Below are 20,509 nucleotides of genomic sequence, written 5' to 3'. Positions count from 1 at the left end.
GTAAAGGCTGTATCCGAAGCCCTCTGGCCCTGGCACTTAAGCTGCAGGTTCATCTTGCAAACCCCCCGATTTCCCAGAACCTTAGGCAAACAGAGATCGGGGGGAGGTAGGCGGGAGGTAGGCTGTTACGTTCATGCTGCCTGACAGACCTCCCCAGGCATTGCCGTTCCCTGGTACTGTCCTCTCCCTCTGAGACCCTGGGCTCCAGTGTGGGACCTGCTTGGCCAGTAGAACCCTAGAGGGCGTGATGGAAGCAGGGGCTTGTACAAAGCAGTGGCACACTGGGACGCATCGTTTTGGAATGCTGCCTCTTGGAAGCATCCTGCCCATAGGAAGTCCAGGAGAGCCATGCTGTTAGGAAGCCCAAAAGGACTGGACATAGAGGCCAATGGAAGAGAGCTGAGTCCCCAGACATGCAGCTGCACACGAGCCTTGTGGTCCTCCCCCAGCCCTCTGAATTCTCCCCGCTAAGGCCCCAGACGCTGTGGAGCAGACAAGCCAACGCCATTGGTTCTCTGCCCCCAATTCCTGGCCCACAGACTCAGAAGCAAGCGTAAAATGATGATTTTAAGCCACTCTATTGAGAGGGATAGTTTGCTCTGCAGCAATAAATGATGGAAACAGCCTTCAGAGAAGCCAAGGCCAGGCTGGGTGTGAAAGGTCTTGGGCCACGTGTGTGAGAGTCCCCAGAGCCCAGGCTCAGGAGAGCACTGGAGGCTTGAAGCCAGGTGAGTAACAGGGAGCACTTCGAGATCACACCTAGGCTAGAGGTCTGGCCTCATTGTAACAACAATCAGGGACCAGGAAAAACGCAGGAGCTGGCATTCAGGGTAGGAGGAGGGTCCAATGCCAAGCTGAGTGGCAGTCTGGCTAGAGGCTCTGGAAAGAGAGCAGCTCTAATTTGCGTGATGAAGAAGCTGTCCATGAGCTGGCCCCTGGAGCCAAGCAAGTCCCGAGGCCTCATCAGCCAGTGCTCCGACACGGGTGGGAGCCAGGTGACTGGCTGGAGAAGGGAGGGCCGGATCTGGGAATCGAGTACCCAGCACTACCTGAGGGAAGGTTCTGACCGGCCCTCTCACTCCTCAGCCATGAGCTTTCCTGCCTTCCATCTTGCCAAGGTGCGGACTCATGGCTTTTTCCTTCCATGGTCAGAACAGAAAAGCAGAAAATACCACAGGCCCACAACATTTCCATCTACAGAAACACAACTCTATTTCTTGTAACTATGTTCCCTGTTCCCAGCAGGGAAGGGTTTTCCTGGCAGCCGCCTCTGTGTGTGTGTGTGTGTGTGTGTGTGCATACATGTGTATATGCACGTGTGTGTGCAAATGTGCATGACAAAGTCAGAGCACATGTCATAACCAAGTGTGTGCTATATCTAGCTCTTTTTGGGTGGGGATCCCTTTATTTCCTGACTATAAAAGTAATCACAATTTGGAAATTACAAAAGGTATGTAGGAAAATAAAATTCACCCAAACATCATCAACCAGAGATCTTCACGATGAGCCTTGTGGGTATTTCCATCCCAGTCTTTTCTCTCCCATCTTTTTTGTGATGCTTTTCCAGGAAAGAGGTGATCATACCAGTTCTATTGGAATCACCCTGGGCATTATTTCCTTACCTGTTTTTTGATTTACAATATGAACATTTTTCCCACTTGGTAAACTCTCTTCTAAAACAGTTTTTGAGGTTACATAGTGTTCCATTACATAGTAATTCATTTTACTAGCCCCCCCATTGGGGCTGTAGTTAGCACAGTCTTTATTGTAAAAATGTGGAGATGAAACAGTCTTTGTCTTTATTGTCAATCAGTTCCTTTGTGCCCATATCCAGAAGTCATATTCTTGGGTCAAAGTCATTTTACTGCCTGTTTTGATACATCTTGCTAAATTACCTCATAAATGTTACCAATTTATATTCCTGCCCCACCAGCAGTGTCTAAGAATTCCCTTTTAATTATACACTTGCTGATATTAAATCATTTCATTAACAAAAGCTGGCAATGATCTTTTAACTCATTTTCCCTTTCCCTTCTGTAGCATTTGAAATCTGGCATAGAGATAAAATTTACTTGGCACCAAATTGCTGAGGATTGCACATTGATTACCATAGTGGTTGACTAGTTCATTCCCAAGTCAACCTGTTAAGGGGTCTTGGCCCCCCCCCTTTTTTAATCTAATGAAAAATGAAAACCTCCGCAGAGCAGGTGTTTCTTATACTGACGGAGGTGGGCAGCTATGTCATCTGTCAGCCTGGCCTGAGATGTTCACTCAGACCACACTCACACAGGTGTGGGCTAGAGGGCAGAGGAACACGGGTTCTGGAGTCAGATGGGCCAGACTGGGAATGCAGATCCCATCACTTAGCCGCTGGGTGACCTCCAACAACTTACTGCTGACCCTCTCTTTTCTCTTCCGTAAAAGAGGAATAATGTTACTTACTCATGGGATTGCTGTGCATTACATCTGACCAAAGGGCATGGCAAATTAAGACCGTTTAAGGCATGGTTGTGAGGATCAGAAAGGCTCACAGGAGCTGGCCATGCATTCCTCAGGCCCTCCAGCCATGCTGCCGGCCCTCAGCCCTGGCTCCAGCCAGCAAGACTCACTTTTACTTGCTGGATTTTTGTTTGCTTGTTTCTGCTTTGGTTGTGTTTTGGTTTTGTTTTTTCGCTGGAGTGCTCTCCCCAGATGGAGGTCCTTCCTTCCTTCTTTAGGTCTCAGCTCAAATGCCATCCCTGGGCTCTCATCCTCCATTGCTCTTTCATAAAACTGTTCTGATTTCTTCAAAGTGCTTCATCCCTCCGTGGAATGATGTCATTGTTTATTGTTGATTTTTATGCTTTGCACGAGAACCATGAAGGCCCCATAAAGACATGCCCTGGTTGTCCTGTCTTTAGGAGCCCAGCCCCGTGCTGCCCAAAGCAGACCCTCAACCAGGATTTATTGAAGAGACTAGTAATAAAGCGATTTTTAGGATCTTGTGCTAGATATTTTTTAATTATTATTATTAGAGTAAAGCAAAGCAGTTTCATGATAGATTTACCCACCTCTGGTGCGTCAGAGCTATAAATACAGGTGTATTAAAAGTGAGTAAATGGAGGGGACACCCAGGTGGCTCAGTCGGTTAAGAGTCTGCCTTGGCTCTCTCATGATCCTGGGGTCCTGAGATCAAACCCCATGTCAGGCTCCCTTTAAGTGGGGAGTCTGCTTCTCCCTTTCCCTCTGCTGCTACCCCTGCTTGTGTTCTTTAGCTCGCATTCTCTCTCAAATAAATTTTTTTTTTTTTAAACGAAATAAAAGTCAGTAAATGGAGAGTGTAGGTTGCCTGGCAGGGTTACTTTAGTGTGTGATGTATATTAAGGCATTTGATACCAGACTGTCTGGAGAGAATCTCAACCTTTCTAACCAATGGCTGTGTATGTCCAATGATATCTTAACTGCCCTAAGCCTCAGTTACCCTGCATGTAAAATGGGAATGATACCTACCTCAGAGAGTTGGCTTGAGGATTAAATTGATTAACGTCTGTATAGTACCTGCAAATAATCAACACTTTAAAAATGGTAGTTATTCAGCATAGAGGTTCCTCAGAAAGTTGAAAATAGAGCTACCCTATGAGCCAGCAATCGCACTACTGGGTATTTACCCTAAAGATACAAATGTAGTGATCCGAAGGGGCACATGCACCCAAATGTTTATAGCAGCAATGTCCACAACAGCCAAACTATGGAAAGAACCTAGATGTCCATCAACAGATGAACGGATAAAGAAGATGTGGTGTATATCTACAATGGGATACTGTGCAGCCATCAAAAGAAATGAAATCTTGCCATTTGCAACGATGTGGATGGAACTAGAGGGTATTATGCTGAGCGAAATAAGTCAATCAGAGAAAGACAATTATCATATGATCTCCTTGATATGAAGAATTTGAGAGGCAACGTGGGGGGTTTGGGGGGTAGGGAAGGAAAAAATGAAACAAGATGGTATAGGGAGGGAGAGAAACCATAAGAGATTCTTAATCTCACAAAACAAACTGAGGATTGCTGGGGGGAGGTGGGTAGAGAGAAGGTGGTTGGGTTATGGACATTGGGGAAGGTATGTGCTATGGTGAGTGCTGTGAAGTGTGTAAACCTGGTGATTCACAGACCTGTACCCCTGGGGCTAATAATACATTATATATTAATAAAAAATAAAAAATTTTTAAAATGGTAGTTATTCTTGTGTTTACCAAGGACTACATAATGTTAGATTCTATGAATGAGGGATAGAAGGAATAACTGATATCAAGTTTTGTCTATAAAACCATATTAATAAATATTAATTCATAGTCATTATGCATGAACATATATTCAAATGATCAGTATTGATCTTTGGGACAAGGCTCTATCCTCCTGGGCTTTGGAAGAGCCCATCCCTTTCTGCCTAGATGTCTTTGGATGTATATAGTTAATATTTCATTAATTATGGTGGAGGAGTGTTGTGTATACATCAATGTCTCGTATGATGCATATAATTAAGCTACTTTTGTTGGGAGCGGAAGAAAATTGGGCTTTCCCAAAGAAAAGCAGCTTGCTCCCAAAGTTGCTAACAGATTGCTTCTTAATTGAACTTGGGAGGTGAATTATATGGTGAATTAGAAAAAAGAACAACTCTGAATTTAGTGAATTGTTCTATAAAGGAAACTGTGGGATTGAATTGCAAATGCTGGATAGAAACATTTCAGCCTGGCCCCATGCATCACGGGCCGTTGACCTCTGCTGTGTTTCAGTGAGAGCGTGAACAGCCCTGTAGCTCTCTTTTCAAGGCCTGGAGGGCATTCTTTCCCAGAGACCAGCTGTAAGCCTGGGTTTCTTATGCAAAGGAGACGTTTGAATAAGCCCCTGTGACTAATGAAATCTACAAGGTCTTTGCATATCCTCTCACCGAGGAGTAATTAACCAAAGATCAAATACGGGCGTATATATGTATTTTTTTTTTCAAATATTTTTTGTCTTGCAGGTACACCCAAGGAAAAATATAGCCCCACACCCTGAATGCTCCCTCCCTCATTGTCCCCATCTTTGTCTCGGGCAGGCTATATCTCCCTTCCTTGTTCCATGGTGCCTGGGGCTGTTCTTCCAGCCACTGTCACACCTGTTTTACTCACTTGCTAGCTTTTACTGGAAGAGAGCAACATTTTCCATTGATACAGATGTGAGAAAGGAGTTTTGTTGTTGTTGTTGTTGTTGTTGTTGTTGTTGTTGTTGTTGTTTTTAGTGTTTGATGTGTTTCCAGCTCCACATCTTCATTCCTGGGGCGCTTGGGAAGGAAGAGTTTGGTTGTAAGAAAATTTAAGATAAGGCTTCCTCTTACAGGTTCTCTGAGTAGAGAATCGCAACCTTGGGTGTACCTTAGACTCCCCTCAGGAGCTTTTGAAAATCCTGAGGCCCAGCCCAGGCCCAGACTGATTCAATAAGAACCTCTGGGTGGGTGGGTCCCCGCCTCCGTGCTTGTTTGTCTAAAAAGCTTCCCAGGTGATCCCAAATTGCAGTGAAGGTTGAGAATCATTGTCCCAAGAATATCTACTTCCCTTTCTCCATAAAAGCTGATGAAAACCAATTTTTCCATCTGTTAGGCTGAGTTAGAAAAGATCGAGTTATCTTTTTAAAAACTGTCTACCTGACTTGTCCATCCATCCATCAGTCCATTTATCCGTCCATCCTGTATTTTACTGAATGTCTGCTATCTGCCGGGCTCAGTGTTCCTTGTTGGACAAGACAAGGGCCCTTTCATCAAGATGCTAAAAACTAGAAACCAAACTGAAGGATCCTCTGAATGGACAGGAGAGGTCCACACCTTGCAGTTTGGGACATGAATCAGCCCGAGCCCAGCAGGAGCACACAGAGTGCTTCTAACCTGGGAGGAGCTGTGGGACAGTGTCTTAGAGGAAGTGGTGTCCCAGCGGAAACTTAAAGCACCAGTCGTCTCCGGCCAGTGGAGAGGTGGGTGTGGCTGAGGAAAATAGAAATGAAGGTGCTATAGGTGAGAATGGGTGGCTGAGTAGGACAGCAGGGAAGTAGCAGGAAGCCCCAGGGCACCAGGCAGGAGAGGCCTCAGGGAATTAGAACTCATCCCAAGGGCAGTGGGGAGCCTCAGGACGGGTTTCATCAGGGAGAGCGGCCCAGGCACAGCACTTGTTCTTTCTGGTCCCGAAGCTGAGGGGAAGGAGCAAAGATTTGGAGGGTCGGATAAGAAACCCCCCCCCCCTTCATCCATCTCCCTTGCTAACCATCTCCGTTCCCTCGACACAGGCAAGTCGATTCACCTTTTGGAGGCTTGTTTCCTCCCTGGAAAATGCAGATGGTTATGGCTGTTTTGTCATTGTGTCTTTTGAGAGGAGACAATCATTAAACACAATACAAGGAGGGCATTTAGCCCTATTCTTAGTGCGTGTTCAGCTCCATCACTGGACTTGGTAAACACTGATCCTTTCCCCCTCTAGCTACTAGGGGGCCCGTTCTGGCCTCAACCTCAGAGCTGGAGCTCCTTTTATAGCTCTGAGCACCAGGGGGCCGAGTGGGTCAGAAGTCCTCCACCCCGGCCCTCCTCTGCCCACTGCAGAGCTGAATCTCTGTCTCTCCTGGCCTTTGCTCCCTCAGCCACAGCCTACAGCTAACCCTGAACCCAGGCTGTGCCCGGGGGTCCTTGCAGCTTTCGTTCGTTTGCCTCCACCCCTTTCGCAGGAGCCAAGCACATCTAAACTGACCGACCTTCTCTGCGGGACTGCTGCTGTGTGGAGTTTCCTTCCGAAAGCCAGCCTCTGAGTCCCCTCCTGTCCACTGCTAGTAACCCTGGTCACATTCAAACTGGTGCAGTTCCAGAGCCCTCTCGTGTTCTCTGGCTCTCGCCTGGATTCCTCAGAATAAAAGCCAAATCCTGGAAATGGCACCACACAAGCCAACCCTCCAGACTCTCTACTGCCCTCTGGCCACACTACCTACTACTGTCTCTCTCACCTGCTCCATTCCAGTCATACCTCCTCCCTAACACCAAGCCCGCACTCCCACCCCAGGGCCTTTGCACCCCCTGTTTTTCCCAATTTGAAATGTTCTTCCCCAGTCTTTGGTAGACTCTCTCCTTCACACTCTCCAGGCTTCTGCTTTTCCGTCTCCCACGAAAGAGCAACCCCTTAACCCTAGACTTCCTTTTCCCCCCTCACCCTCATTTATTTTCTTTGTAGCGCCTCTCAGCAACCGACTTAAATATTTAGTCACCTATTTGCTTATTGTTTTCTCCCCTCCCTTCCATCAAATATAATTTCCATGAGGTCAGGGTAGAGTTTGTTCTGTGTTGTATCCTGAGCAGCAGAAACAGCATCTGGCCTGTAGCAGGTGTTGGATAAATATTTGTTGAATGAGTTAGTGCCTAAACAAATCCATTACCTCATTTGGTCTTCAAAACAAACAGCCCATTTGACAGATGAAAAATACAAACGCCCAAGGTCTTAGCCACAGTTACGCAGCAGAGACAGAGCTAGTCCCGGAGCTCTGGCTTCAGGCTCCCCCTCGCTCCTCACAGGCCACATTCCTCTGCCGGCCTGTGATTTTCATACCATCGGGATTTCCCCTGACCTTCAGCCCGAGAGGAAATGATACCGCAGCTGGAAGAATACCCAGAGGGCTGGGAGCTGGCAGCCAACCCCCCGGCAGCTGCAGGGAGTGTGTGAGTAGATTCCGAGTTGGCCAGAGAGGCCACAGAAGGAGCAGGATGAAGGCCCGCAAAAATGTCAGCGCGCGCCTGGTCCGCCGCCAGGGTCGTGGGCAGGAGAGGGAAAGAGGCGGACTGTGTGGTGGAGGCCCGGCTGCGGGGCCTCAGGGCCGGCTCCCAGGGTTGTGCCGGGCCAGGTCATTGGGTCACCTGTTTGGGACCTTACCTTGAGCATTGCTGGAAGCTGGTGGACTGTGGAGCACGGGGAAGATCCTCAGGCTTCTGACCAGGAGACGGTGTCCTGAGCACGACCCTGGGCCACTCATTTTGTGACTTGATTTTCTCCTCTGTAAAATGGGGTTACACTCGCTCTGCCACAGAATGTTTAATGAGGGAGAAACAGCTCCATAAGCTGCAGATTTCTAAACAGATGCAAGAAATTATTTTTGTATAAGTTGATTATCCTGTAGGTGCTTGGATGTGGTTTCATATGCACAATAGTCTCTTCTGGACATGGGCTCTGTCCTCAGATCTGCTCCCTGGTGTCACGGCCCACCTAGTTGTTCAACCCCCAAATGTGGGAGTCACTGGGGACCTCTCTCAGTCCCTCGTATCTAATCCATCAGGCTCCCTGCTTCCCTGCATGCAACTATATTCCTCATATCCCTGTGGATCTGGCCTCCCTCGCTGCCTGGTTCCCCCTTGTCTACCACCATGAGCCCCTCCGTGGGGCAAGCTCATTCCCAGTTCAGATTCTTTCCTGGTCCTGGCCCAGACCTCTGCGTCCATGGTCAGGGAAGGCCCCTTTTGAGCACTCTACCTTATCCTGCATCCAAGCTTCAGATTTTCTGAACCCACAATGACTTCATCCTTTTGTTCTCTTACATTGCGTTTCTTGTCCCGCTGCCCATTTGACCCATCTGTCTTAGCTCACTGCTGAGTCCCCTGGCTCCTGGAACCGCACACAGGTCTAACACTCACCGTAGGTCTAACACTCACGGCTGATTGACCGCCTTCCTGGTGGGGACAGATGTGAACCAGGTTTATACACAAGGGCTACTCGCAAATAAAGACAAGCATGCCTGTCCTTGACCGAGGCCGTGTTTGCAGAGTCTGATATATAAAGTCAACAGAACAATTTCTAAGATGAGACTCACCCCAAAGAGAAAACCCAAATGCCTACTTAAGCCAAGGCAGTAGCTGACCACATGACGTATTTAAAAGCAGTGTTGAGGCTCCTCCCTGCATTCAGAAGCCGGTGTCCTGTTTACATGCGCTGCGGGCTTCCTAATGGGGGTGAGCGCAAGGAAGCTGACTTCCAAGTTGACTTTGGGATTTGCCTCCTAACTTTGTATATTTGACTCCAAGTACCCTTGAACTGATGGAGGAGAGTAATACATTTCTAACTGGTGAATTATGTGCATGGTTATGAAAAAGCGGGTTCTTTTCCGCCCTAGCATCTAGAACGGTGCCCCGCCCGTGATGGACTCTCAGTCAACCCGTGTTGTCAAATCTTTCCTGCTCTGCCAGGGATCCTGGTCATCCCCCAGGGGATCAAGTTTGCTCCCGAGCTCCTGGTGCTCCTACAAAGAAGGTTGATGCATCCTCACTTTTCTTTCTCGTTCCTTTAGGTGGACTGGAGGAACAGCCATCTGAGGGCTGGGAGAATGCAACAGCCGCCAACACCAGCAGTGAGGAAGCTAGCAAGGGTAATGACAGGCCCTCCCAGGCCTTTGGGGCTTTTTTTTTTTTTTTTTTTCCCCATTTCAGCTGTGGTAAATTTCACATAATATAAAATTTCCATTTGAACCATTTTAATGTGGATAACTTAGTGACCTTAAGTGCATTCACAGTGTTGTATGACCATCCCACTATTTCATTCCAGAAAAATTTTTGTTCCAGAAAAGTTTCATCACCCCAAAGGAGACCCCTTTTCCCCCTGCCCCTGGCTTTGCAAATCTCTTAAAATTTTTTTTTACCTTTGTTGTGAGGTGTGCTTAACCTAGCGTTAACTGTGGTCTAAAGTGTTTAGCTACCAAGTGGATTACCTTTGTTGTGAGGTGTGCGTAACCTAACGTTAACTGTGGTCTAAAAATTTTTTAAATTTGAGAGTGAACGAGAGAGAGCATGCGCATGAGCAGGCAAAGGGGCAGAAGGAGAGGGAAAAGCAGACTCTGCTGAGCAGGGAGTCCGATCCGGGGCTCGATCCCAGGACTCTGAGATCAGGACCTGAGCGGACAGCAGATGCTTCACCAACTGAGCCACCCAGGTGCCCCAGCTTTGGGAACCTCTTATTCCACTTTTTACTTGCTATCTTAGTGGACTAGGAGCACCAAAGTCTCTGGGCACGGGGGAGTGTGTCCTTTTGTTGAGGACGGACTGGCTGAGGGTGGTGTTCGGCTACTTAGGGACGGAATGGTCTTCAGTCTGGCTTTGACCTTTCTCACCGCTGCTTAGCTTGTGAGTTGCAACCCCCAAGGGCTGACAGGAGGGATCATGGGGCTTTGGGGACTAGATGTCTGAACAAGAACAAGAACAAGTGGGCGTGGGAGGCAAGGAGGGAAAATAAAGCTAGGATGGGAGCTGTGGAAAAGGTGTAGCCCAGAGACTTTGTAAGCTGCTGGGGGAGGGGACAGGTGAGGTTGTGCCCGCCTGTGGGCAGGGACACTCATCAGCAGGTGCCTGCCTGGAAGTCTGTCTGTCTACACACTGATGCTCACACATGTGCGCCTTCCAGGGTTGAAGGGAGGGCGTCTCACTGGAAGCATCTCCATGTGGAGGAGTTTTTCCCGCTCAGAAGCCATGCTGGCTGAGAGAAGCTGCTGGGTGGGCTTCTGTCTGGCCAGCACCCTGCAGGAATCAGGGCTCGCTGCTGCCGATGGCGCTTCTTCTACGTAAAATAAATGCAGGGCAGAGGGAATAAATTTTGTTTATTGAAGTAGAGTTGACACAGTGTCAAAAGAAATAATTTCTAGAATCTTCTGATCTACAGTCAGATGCGTTATCCATCCCGCCACTGGCCCTGTCAAAAGGAATAATTTTTACATGCCAGAATCCTTGTTTTCAAGGATGCCTATTTAGGGATAAAGTAGAAATCATTATTTGCTTTATGTTTTCGCTTTAATGAATGCTAGTTTGTATTTTATACATACATATGCATATATATCATTTCACACAAATGCATACGTGTAACGGTACCATCATATCCTTTCTTAATTTTTTTTTTTTAAATTCTTTTCCCTTTAATTGGGCTACCTTCCTTCCTTCTTTTCCCCACATCTCGCTCCTCTGCCCTTCCCCAAGTAACCCCGGCCGATGGTTCTGTGAGCACCCTTCATATTTTCCTCCATGCACGTGTGTTCACACAGACACTTCTGTAGGGATGTAAACACACATGCAAATATAAGCTTCATCATTTTACAAAATGGGATCATATTCGATACGTGCTTTTTATGAATCCTGCTTTTCTCACTCAGCAATATGTCATGGGAAAACCCCCTAATAACACACTGGTGATAACTTCGGTTTATTCTTCTAAATATTTTGCAAAATATTCCTGGCGTGGATGGGCCATAATTGAGCCAATGGTTCCCTTATCTATTAACATTCACTCCCTGTCAAGTTTTTGCCATCACCAGCAATGCCACAGTAGATGTTCCCAAACCTAAATCCTACACATTTGGGATGTTTTTAACAGGTGTTCCTGGAATGGGCTTAAAGCTGCTCACATTTCCAGAGTGACTTGTGAGTGTGCCCCTCTCACCACATCTTTTCCAGCACTAGGTGCTCTCTGTTTTTGATAATGTAAATAGGAGTTTATTATTATTGAATTTGGATTTCCCTGCCTGCTGCTGACTCCCAGCCTCTTTTCCTGCCTTTGCGTGACATAGGGGTGCACTTCTGTGATCTGCCTCTTCCTGTCTTTGCCCATTTTTCTGTTGGGTTGCTGATCCCCCTCCTTACCAGTTTGGCCTCTTTCAGACAAAGGCAGATCCATCAGCTCCCACGCCGCACCCCCTCCTTTGTCAAATGTACATTTGTTTCTCCCTCTCATAGCATGTTGCTGGGACCATGTGCAGGGCTTCCTTGAAAATCTGTGGTTTCCTGCTTTGCTTTTTCAAAGTATTTTGACTTGTGCTTTCTCAGATTCCCCAGACATCTCGTAATCTCCATGGCACTCTGATTTGGCCACAGATGACCAGCACGTTGTGCCGACAATGGAGCCTAGGAGGTGGGACTGAAACTAGAGGGGTTTGCTAGCACCGCAGTAATGTAGATGCCACACCTGATTTTTCCTTCCTAAGTGATTTATCATTGCCTAAAACCACTCCCAATCTTAGTGACTTCAGACAGTGATTTGTTATCTTTCACGATCCTGTCGGTTGACTGGATTCCGTGGGGTGTTTCTCTGGCTGACATCAGCTGGGTCACTCACTTGACTGCATTCATCTAGCAGCTGGCCTGGGTTGGCCTGGATGGTCCAAAAAAAAAGCTCTAGTCACATGGGCCTCCATGTGGCTCTTCTCGCCACATGGGTTTTCATCTAGCTGTCTAACTTGCCATTTTTTACAATATGGCGGCTGGCTTCTCAGAGGGAAGAGCCAGAAGCCGCCAGTCTCTTTAAGGCCTGAACTCAAGAGTACCCAGAATGCGCCTTCTGCCATAGTCTATTGGTCAGACAAGCCAAAAGGGCTGCTCAGCTTCAAGAGGAAGAAAAGAGATTCCACCCCTTAATGCGAATAGCATCATGAGCTCACGGAGAGGAGAGCTGTGACCATGCTTAGAGACCAACTCCAGCCTTCTTTCACTGCCTCTTACCTGCCCACCAGCAATGGACAGGGTCAGGGTTTGTAGTATTGCCTCCTTTGTTGGTGTAAAATGACCCAACCAAATAAACTTGGACCATCAGACGCACATGGGTTTGTCCTTCAGCTTAGCCACTTAGTAGTTAGGACCTCAGGTAAGTGTTCACATGAGGTTTGGAGAAAATTAGAAATATTCATGCAAAGTGCATAGCCAGGTGTCTGGAATTTAAGAGGTACTCAGTGGCTGTAGCTTCTCCACTTTTTCCTCTCTACCTCCACCTCCAAGAATAATGTAATGCAGCCCTGGAAGGACACCCTCCACCTCTGGACTGGGATACCACAGCTGTGCAGCAGCTGCACAGAAACACAATTAAGGGAGACCGGAAGGAATATGGCTGCCGCAGCTCATTACCATGCCGCCTCTGGTAGGTTGCCTTGTGTCTGGCACCTGCACAGAAACACGAGATCTCCTTGGGCTTTTTAAGGAGGACAGTGAAAGCACTGCCCTAGCCACCATGCCTCACACCCCTACAGTGGGCTAAATCCTAGTCTGCAGACCGTCCAGTGACCCCGGTTTTTTTTGAAAGAGAGTCAAGGCTAGGCCAAGTTTCTCCACACCGTATTGCAGCAGCAGACGGACACATCTTTAAGCATCTCGGGCAAGCCTGATGGGGAAGGAGACCCTTGGCACCCTCAGAGGTGAGCCGCAGGCAGGCCGTTGTAGCCTGTCCCTCCAGCCTTCCCTCCATCCAATTCATCTCTCCAGGGCCCTGTCAGGCTCCAGCGAGGGTGCTGCTTGTTTTGTTTGAATTAAAGATAAGACAAGTTGTGTCAATCTCAGATTCCCCTTTCATCACAACCCGACCCCCTCCCAACACCCCCAGAAAAAGAGACCGCCCAAGCAGGAGAAAGGATCTGAGGGAAGCTCCCCTCCCCACCACGGCCCCCTGGCTTCAGCAGCAGGCTTATTTCCTGGCATTATGTGGCTCCCCTCAGCCCTGACGGCAGGGATTTGTGCTCCCAGCTCTGGGAAGGGCGGGGAGGTGGGGGGCGGCTCAGAGAATTGCTCACTCAGCATCCCCCTGGCAGACCGTTTGGTCCGAGGAGTCTCCCTCCCCTGGAGACGAGCGCTCAGCCTGCATTTCAGGGCTGCTAATGGGATTAATGAAATGGAGTGTGTAAACTGCTCCTCCAATGAAGCTGTTGACTGTTACGATAGAGCCCGATTTCCAGAACCATCTTCATAGATGAGAATGGACCTTTCACTCCCAGTAACAGTTCCTAAGGGCTTTGTGCTGCAGGAAATCACAGTGGAATCTTGTTTGCACTGTTGGCACTTACAAAGCACTGCCCAGCACGCAAACCCCTGAATGTCACTAATGTCAGTAATGGGTGTTACCACTGAACCTAATTTTAGGCATTCTTTCTAGCCCGTCCCCAAATGCAGACCTGGCTAGCCATTACTGAAGCTTGCTTGGAACCCTCACCATGGCGGGCGTTTGACATTCATTACCTCGTTCAGTGCCCACAACACCAGCATGCGGCAGGAAGGAAGATTCCGAAGGCAAGAAGAGTGCCTTATCCAAGGCCACACAAGTAGCAAATGGCAGCATTTATCTTGAACTTAAGTCTCTCCAGACCCTAAACAATCCCCTGCTCTTAACCTTATCTATGGTTCTCAAACGTCCCTGTGCTTTGGAACTACCTGGGAGCTTGAAAAACTATCATGCCTGGACTCCACTCTTGTTTGATTGAGTGGCAATCTCGGGGTAGGGGGCGGACACCAGAATTTTTAAAAAGCTCCCCAGCCGATTCACATGTGCAGCCAGGTTCGAAAACTGTCATGGAGAATAATTCAGTCTCCACTTTCACGGAGGGCCTCCTCAGGGAGGAGGAGCCTCTCCAGGTTTGCAGGCAAGCTGCTATGTTGCCCACCACCCTGGGGTGGGGGGTGTTGTGGACGGCTGGACTCTCAGGATGTTTGCTCCCAGTGTGGGGCTGACCAGTCGAATCATGGAAAATTCCCAGTGCCTCACTTGAGAAGGCTGGGGTGGGCCTGGTTCTGTTTATGACACGCCTGTGCCTTCCGCTGGAGATGGAACCTTGAAGAGCTGTGGCCGCAGAGGACAGGGTCTGCTCCCCAAGCCAGAGAATTTAAATGGACTTTATCCCCCAGTACCCCCCGCCCTCCCCCGCAGCGTCTTAAATCCTTTCAGATGCCCCCGAGCTCCTCTTCAAATGTAGGACTCTTGGCCATAATCAATAATTACATCCTTCTCTGTGGACTCTGATTCCAGATAGTAGTAATCCAAGAAAATCCAATAATGACAGTTGCATTAAGATCCTTCTTCCAGGCTCAGCAGAACATCTGTTTAGACATATTTTTAATCGGCAAATGCTTCCTGTGTTGAGTCCTCGGCAAATTAAATTTCTCACTGGACCGAGGGGGAAGCTGTCATTCAATAACCCATCTCTGGAAATTACAGCCCCGTCTCCTTCCAGGTGCACTTCAGATTTTCCCACGCTGACTCGGCCGCAGCCCAGCCCTTGCCAGAGCGGCCCACGTGCGGACGCAGCCCAGCTTGTCTGAGAAACATGGGCTGTCTCAGCGCTGGTCCCTCGACTAGGGGACTATTTCTGCCCATTCTCCAAAGGAGAGTTGGCGGCAGAAGAAAATTAAGAGACTTGTTGAAAACCCTCTGGGAAATGAATAATAAACTTCCACTTGCTACATCGCTGCCTGTGATTACTTCAGACATGATGATTCTCAGGGTTTAAACATTAAGGGCCTTAGGGCTGCCAACATTTTGGAGGCGTTTCCGCCACGGAATTGTTTGGACTGTTGGGCTGTTTATTTTTAGAATAACTCTTCCATTCTTTAATTAATTCATTCAAACTGCAAAAGCGGTGCATACTTACCAGCAAGCATGCGCTGTTCTGGGTGTGCCTGGAGTACTGAGCAGGCCTGCCGGGATGGGTGCCCTCCCTGGGGAGCTTCCCCGCCGATGGGGGCAACTCACAATTGAATGCATTTGGATGCAATTTGTTGTCTGGTGTTGGCAAAGGCCCAGCTGCAAAGGCCCAGCAGGTAATGTGGCAGGGGTGTGTGTGGGCTATATAGGACAATGGGAAGTGGGGGAGAGGCTCCCACAACCAGGACAACATATGCTGTACCTATGGTGAGCAGGTACTACTGAACTCGAAGGGGTTGTAAATGATGGTGGGAACGTGGGCCCAGTGTTGCCACATCTTTCTGTCTTTAAAGAAAAACTAGAAAATCTGGATCCTGATGTGAAATCCCTTGATTTGTAAACGTTGGCTTCTAAAGTGATATTAAAACAACAACAACAACCAAAAAAAAAAAAAAAAAAAAAACCCATATTGTGGGCCAAAAGTGTCCAGGCCAACCAAAGCACATCTGTGGGTTGGGTTTATCCCAAAAGTTGCAAGTGTATGACTTCTGATCTAGAAATTTTACCAGTAAAACAATTATTTTCATGTTTAAAAGGTATTACATGACAGGCTTCTTGTTCGTATGACCAACTGAATTAGTAGGAATCCCCATACAGAAACAGAACTGCTGAAAATGATATATAACCTTCCCAACATCCCAAATAAAAGATACAGAGTTAAGAACAAAGGATAGAAAGAGAAATTTCCATGATTAGAAGAGAAGAGGGAACACAAATCCACAGAATTAAGCTTCAGATGGTGGCAAGAATGTGTAGAGGGCATTCAAATTGGGCTAAGATTTGGGGGACGGGGGCTGGTGTCTTCATGCCTATAAATATAGGAGAGATGGACTTAGTCCATGTGAAGCACAAGATATTGCATAAAATGAACACCCTCAAAGGGCTTCATACTCATTAAAAAAGAGAGAGAGTAAAAAAAAATTCTGCCCAATGGTTAAGAGGAGTGGCAAGAAATCTTGTTCTCTTTCCTAGGCTCTAAGTGTGGGTAAAAATATATCATCTATGAGAAACTGAATCTGAAATCCTGTTCCCCATGTTGGTATAAGTTCTCAAATTACATTTCCTAAATATGGAAACCCTAAACTTAGAAGTTAACATAAAAACTGATCTAGGACCCTAAAATCCCCACAGCACCAAAAAAAAAAAAAAAAAAAAAATAGGCTCACAGTCATAATTGATGGCATATGGGGCATATGGGGCTCTTTTAGAAAGGAATGATCTCCCCTAAAAATGAGATTTAAATAAACACATTAGGAACACAAAAAGTTAATCCATTGAGGAGAATCAGCAGAGACAATAAATTGGAGAATTGGTACCCAGAGATATAAGAATAATAGAACAATCTGAAGGAGATTAAATAAGTATATATAACAAAGGAACCAATGGAAGAATTTGAAACTATAGTAGAGAGGAAAAAAGAATTGACAGATTTAGAAGCCATTAGGGCTTTTAGAAATGATAAATATATTGTTGAAACTGAAATTGGATAGTATATTGAACACAAATGAAGAGAGAATTAGTGAAGTAGAAAATAGATCTGAGGAAACCACACAAATTTCACCATTGAGAGACAAAGAAAATATGGAAGAAGGGAAAGAGACACAATGGGTAAAGTGAGACTGTTAAGCACATAATCAGTAGAAATTCTTGAAAATGAGAGAACTTTCATAGGGATACTGGGAAAGAAGAGGCAGTGGTCAAACAGATGAGGAATTAGGATTTTCCATGGTTGAAGGAAGAATTGTACTGGGTCTCAAGCAGAGAATTCATATAAATCCATATTTAAACAATTATAATCATGCTGAGAAAGACAACAAAAGAAGGAGAACAGAACAAAAGATAAGACTGATAACAGGTGAAGGAATGACCATCAAACTATAAGGATATCTCCTGTTGTTAATAATGAAGACTGAAGTATACTGGAATACTATCTTTGAAGAAAAACATCTGTCAGCTTAGGATTTTGTACATTCCCAGCTAGACTTAATTTCTAGAGTGTGGATAAAATAAACTGAGGGAAGATGAAATAGATTGAGGATAAAATAAACTGAGAGTTTATTGTCATCATCAAAGAATAATAAAGAATGCATTTTCAGGAAGGAGATTTGGAATGCAAGAAATAGCAGTAAGCAAGGAAATGGTAAATATGAAGGTAGATATAAATCTGTCTTAAAAACAAATCATTGGTAAATAGCAATTTATTTGGGGTCTTAAAAGCAAGTAAACAGTAATGTGAAACAGCAAAAGGTCTCTTTGTAAATTAAAATGCCTTAAAATCCTTGTATTCTCAGAATGAGAATGGAGATTCTGATTTCTTCAGATCTATCCTGTAGTTTGTGAATTCTTTGTACTTTCTTAAGTCCAGTTTGGATGTTAAAAATTAGAACCAATGCTAAAGACTAGAAAGGAGATAATGGAAATAAAAACCAAATACGGAAAATATCTTAATCCTACAAAAGCAGTCAAGGAGAAACAAAAGAAGCAAAGAAAAAAAATAGCAAATAATGCACACACACACACGAGGAAGGAAATAATGCCAGGTATGTCAGTTATAAAATAACTATAATTCACCTGTTAAAAGAGAGATTCTTGGATTGAACAACAAGAAAAAAATGTAGATATCTGGTGTTCATAACAGATATACTTAAAATGTAATTATAATTATATGCAAAAATCCTCAACAAAATATCAAATCAAAACCATCCACATGTAAAAAATAATTATACACCATGATCAAGTGGAATTTATTCCAGATATGCAAGGCTGGTTTGACATTTGAAAATCAATCAGTGTAACCTTACCATATCAATAAACTAAAAAAGAAAAACCCCATGATCACATCAACTGAGCATTTAAATGAAAAAAAAAAAAAAAGCATTTAACAAAATCTAACATTTATAATAAAAACACAGCAAGTTAGGAATAGAGAGAAATTATCTTAACTTGATAATGAGCATCTGCCTAAAAGCTACAGCTGGACACCTAGGTGGCTCAGTTGGTTAACCATCTGCCTTCAGCTCACATCATGATCCCAGAGTCCCTGAATCAAGTTCCACACCACACTCCCTGTTCAGTGGGTAGTCTGCTTATGTTCTCTTTTGTTGCTCTCTCTTTCAAATAAATAAGATTTTAAAAAACAAAACAAACAAACAAACAAACAAAAACCCAAAAACAAAGCAAAAACCTACAGCTTACATCTTACTTAATAGTGAAAGACTGACTACTTCCCCTAAAACCAGGAACAAGGCAAAGACATCTGCTGTCATACTCTTACTCAACATAGTTTTGGAAGTTACAGACACTGCATTGACACAAGAAAAATAAATTAAAGGCATGAAAATCAGAACGGAAAAAATAAAACTGTTTCTATTTCCAAATGACTTGTTTGCTATGTAGATGATCCTAATGAATCTAAAAACAAAACAAAACAAAACAAAACTTAGGGCGCCTGGATGGCTCAGTGGGTTAAACCACTGCCTTCGGCTCAGGTCATGATCTCAGGGTCCTGGAATTGAGTCCCACATAGGGCTCTGCTCAGCAGGGAGCCTGCTTCCCTCTTTCTCTCTCTCTGTCTGCCTCTCTGCCTACTGTGACCTCTGTCAAATAAATAAATAAAATCTTAAAACAAAAACAAAAACAAAACAAAACAAAAAATCCTTAGAACTAGTAAGTGAATTTAGCATGGCAGATACAAGGCCCAAACCCCCAAATTGCTTACATTTCTATAAACTAAGAATAATTATGCAGAAATAAAAATTTAAAACATAATACAATTTATAAGTACCCAAAGAAAATGAAATTCCTATACATTTTTAAAAAACATGTACAATATTTATATACTAAAAATCACACAAGACTGATGAAAGAAATCAAGAAAGACCTACATGAATGCAGAGACATACTATGTCCAGGGATTGGAAGACTGAGTACGGTAAAGATAAAGTTATCTCCAAACTGATCTATTGTTTTAATGTAATTCCTATCAAAATCCCAGCATGTTTTTTTTGTAGGCAGAGACAACTTTATTCTAAAATCTATATGGACAGCCATAGACTCTATATGGAAACATAACTAAAAGTCATAGAAAAGAAGTCTAAAATGGGAGTAATCCCTCTCCCAGTTACTAAGGCTTACTATATAACTGCAGTAATCAAGACCATGTCCTCTTAACAGAGGGATAAACACATAGTTCAATGGAACACAATACAGAACCCAGAAATCAACTCATTTACCATCAACTACCAATCCAGCAATTCCACTCTTGGGTATTTATCTCAGAGAAATAAAAGTTTATTTCCACACAAAAACTTGTATACGAATGTTCATAGCAGCTTTATTTGTAATACCAGGAAACAGCCCAGATATCTTTTCTCAGGTGAATGGTTAAAACAAGTGGTGGTACCTGAATACCATGGAATATGACTCAGCAATAGAAGGAAACTATTGATACATAAAACAACCCTGATGAATCTCCAAGGAATTGTGCCAAACAAGAAAAGCCAATTCCCAAAGGTGATACACTGTTAAATTCCCTTTATGTAATACTCTTCAAATGAAAAATTTTCTAAATGGAGAACAGATTAGTGGTTGAGAGTTTAGGGATGGAGGAGAGGAGAGGGGCAGGGATGTAGAGAGGAGAGGGGCAGGGATGTGGATAGGATTATAAAATGCCAACATGAAGGATTCTTACGGTAATACAACTGGTCAGTATCTTGAAAGTGTGGTAGATAAACAAACCAATACATGTGATAAAATTCCATACAACTACACACACACACACACACACACAAGTATACATGATGCTGGGGAAATCTGAATGCAATCAGTGGAGTACAGTAATGTCCATATCCCAGTTGTAATATTGTACTATAGTTTTATAAAATGTTACTATTGGGAGAAATGGAGTACAGGGTACACAAAATCTCTCTATTATTTCTTACAACTGCATGTGAATCTATAAGTATATCAATAAAAATTTCAATTTACAAAAACTATTTCATATATAATAAAAAAATTGAACCTCAACCATAAGACCATTGCAA

The 20,509-nt window shown here is 44.9% G+C and overlaps 1 protein-coding gene across 1 annotated transcript in view; it reads left to right on the top strand.

The window, feature by feature from the left end:
* TLL2 (tolloid like 2) overlaps positions 1-20,509 on the top strand; it is a 115,371-nt gene that overhangs the window by 37,369 nt on the left and 57,493 nt on the right. Inside the window, exon 3 of the mRNA XM_044236640.1 lies at positions 9,322-9,399. Within this exon, the coding sequence (XP_044092575.1) occupies positions 9,322-9,399 (78 nt within the window). The remainder of the gene's footprint in view (positions 1-9,321; positions 9,400-20,509) is intronic.

The sequence above is a fragment of the Neovison vison genome, chromosome 2 (assembly GCF_020171115.1).
Source record: "Neovison vison isolate M4711 chromosome 2, ASM_NN_V1, whole genome shotgun sequence".
Classification (NCBI taxonomy): Eukaryota; Metazoa; Chordata; class Mammalia; order Carnivora; family Mustelidae; genus Neogale; species Neogale vison.
This window is presented reverse-complemented; position numbering and strand designations above follow the sequence as displayed.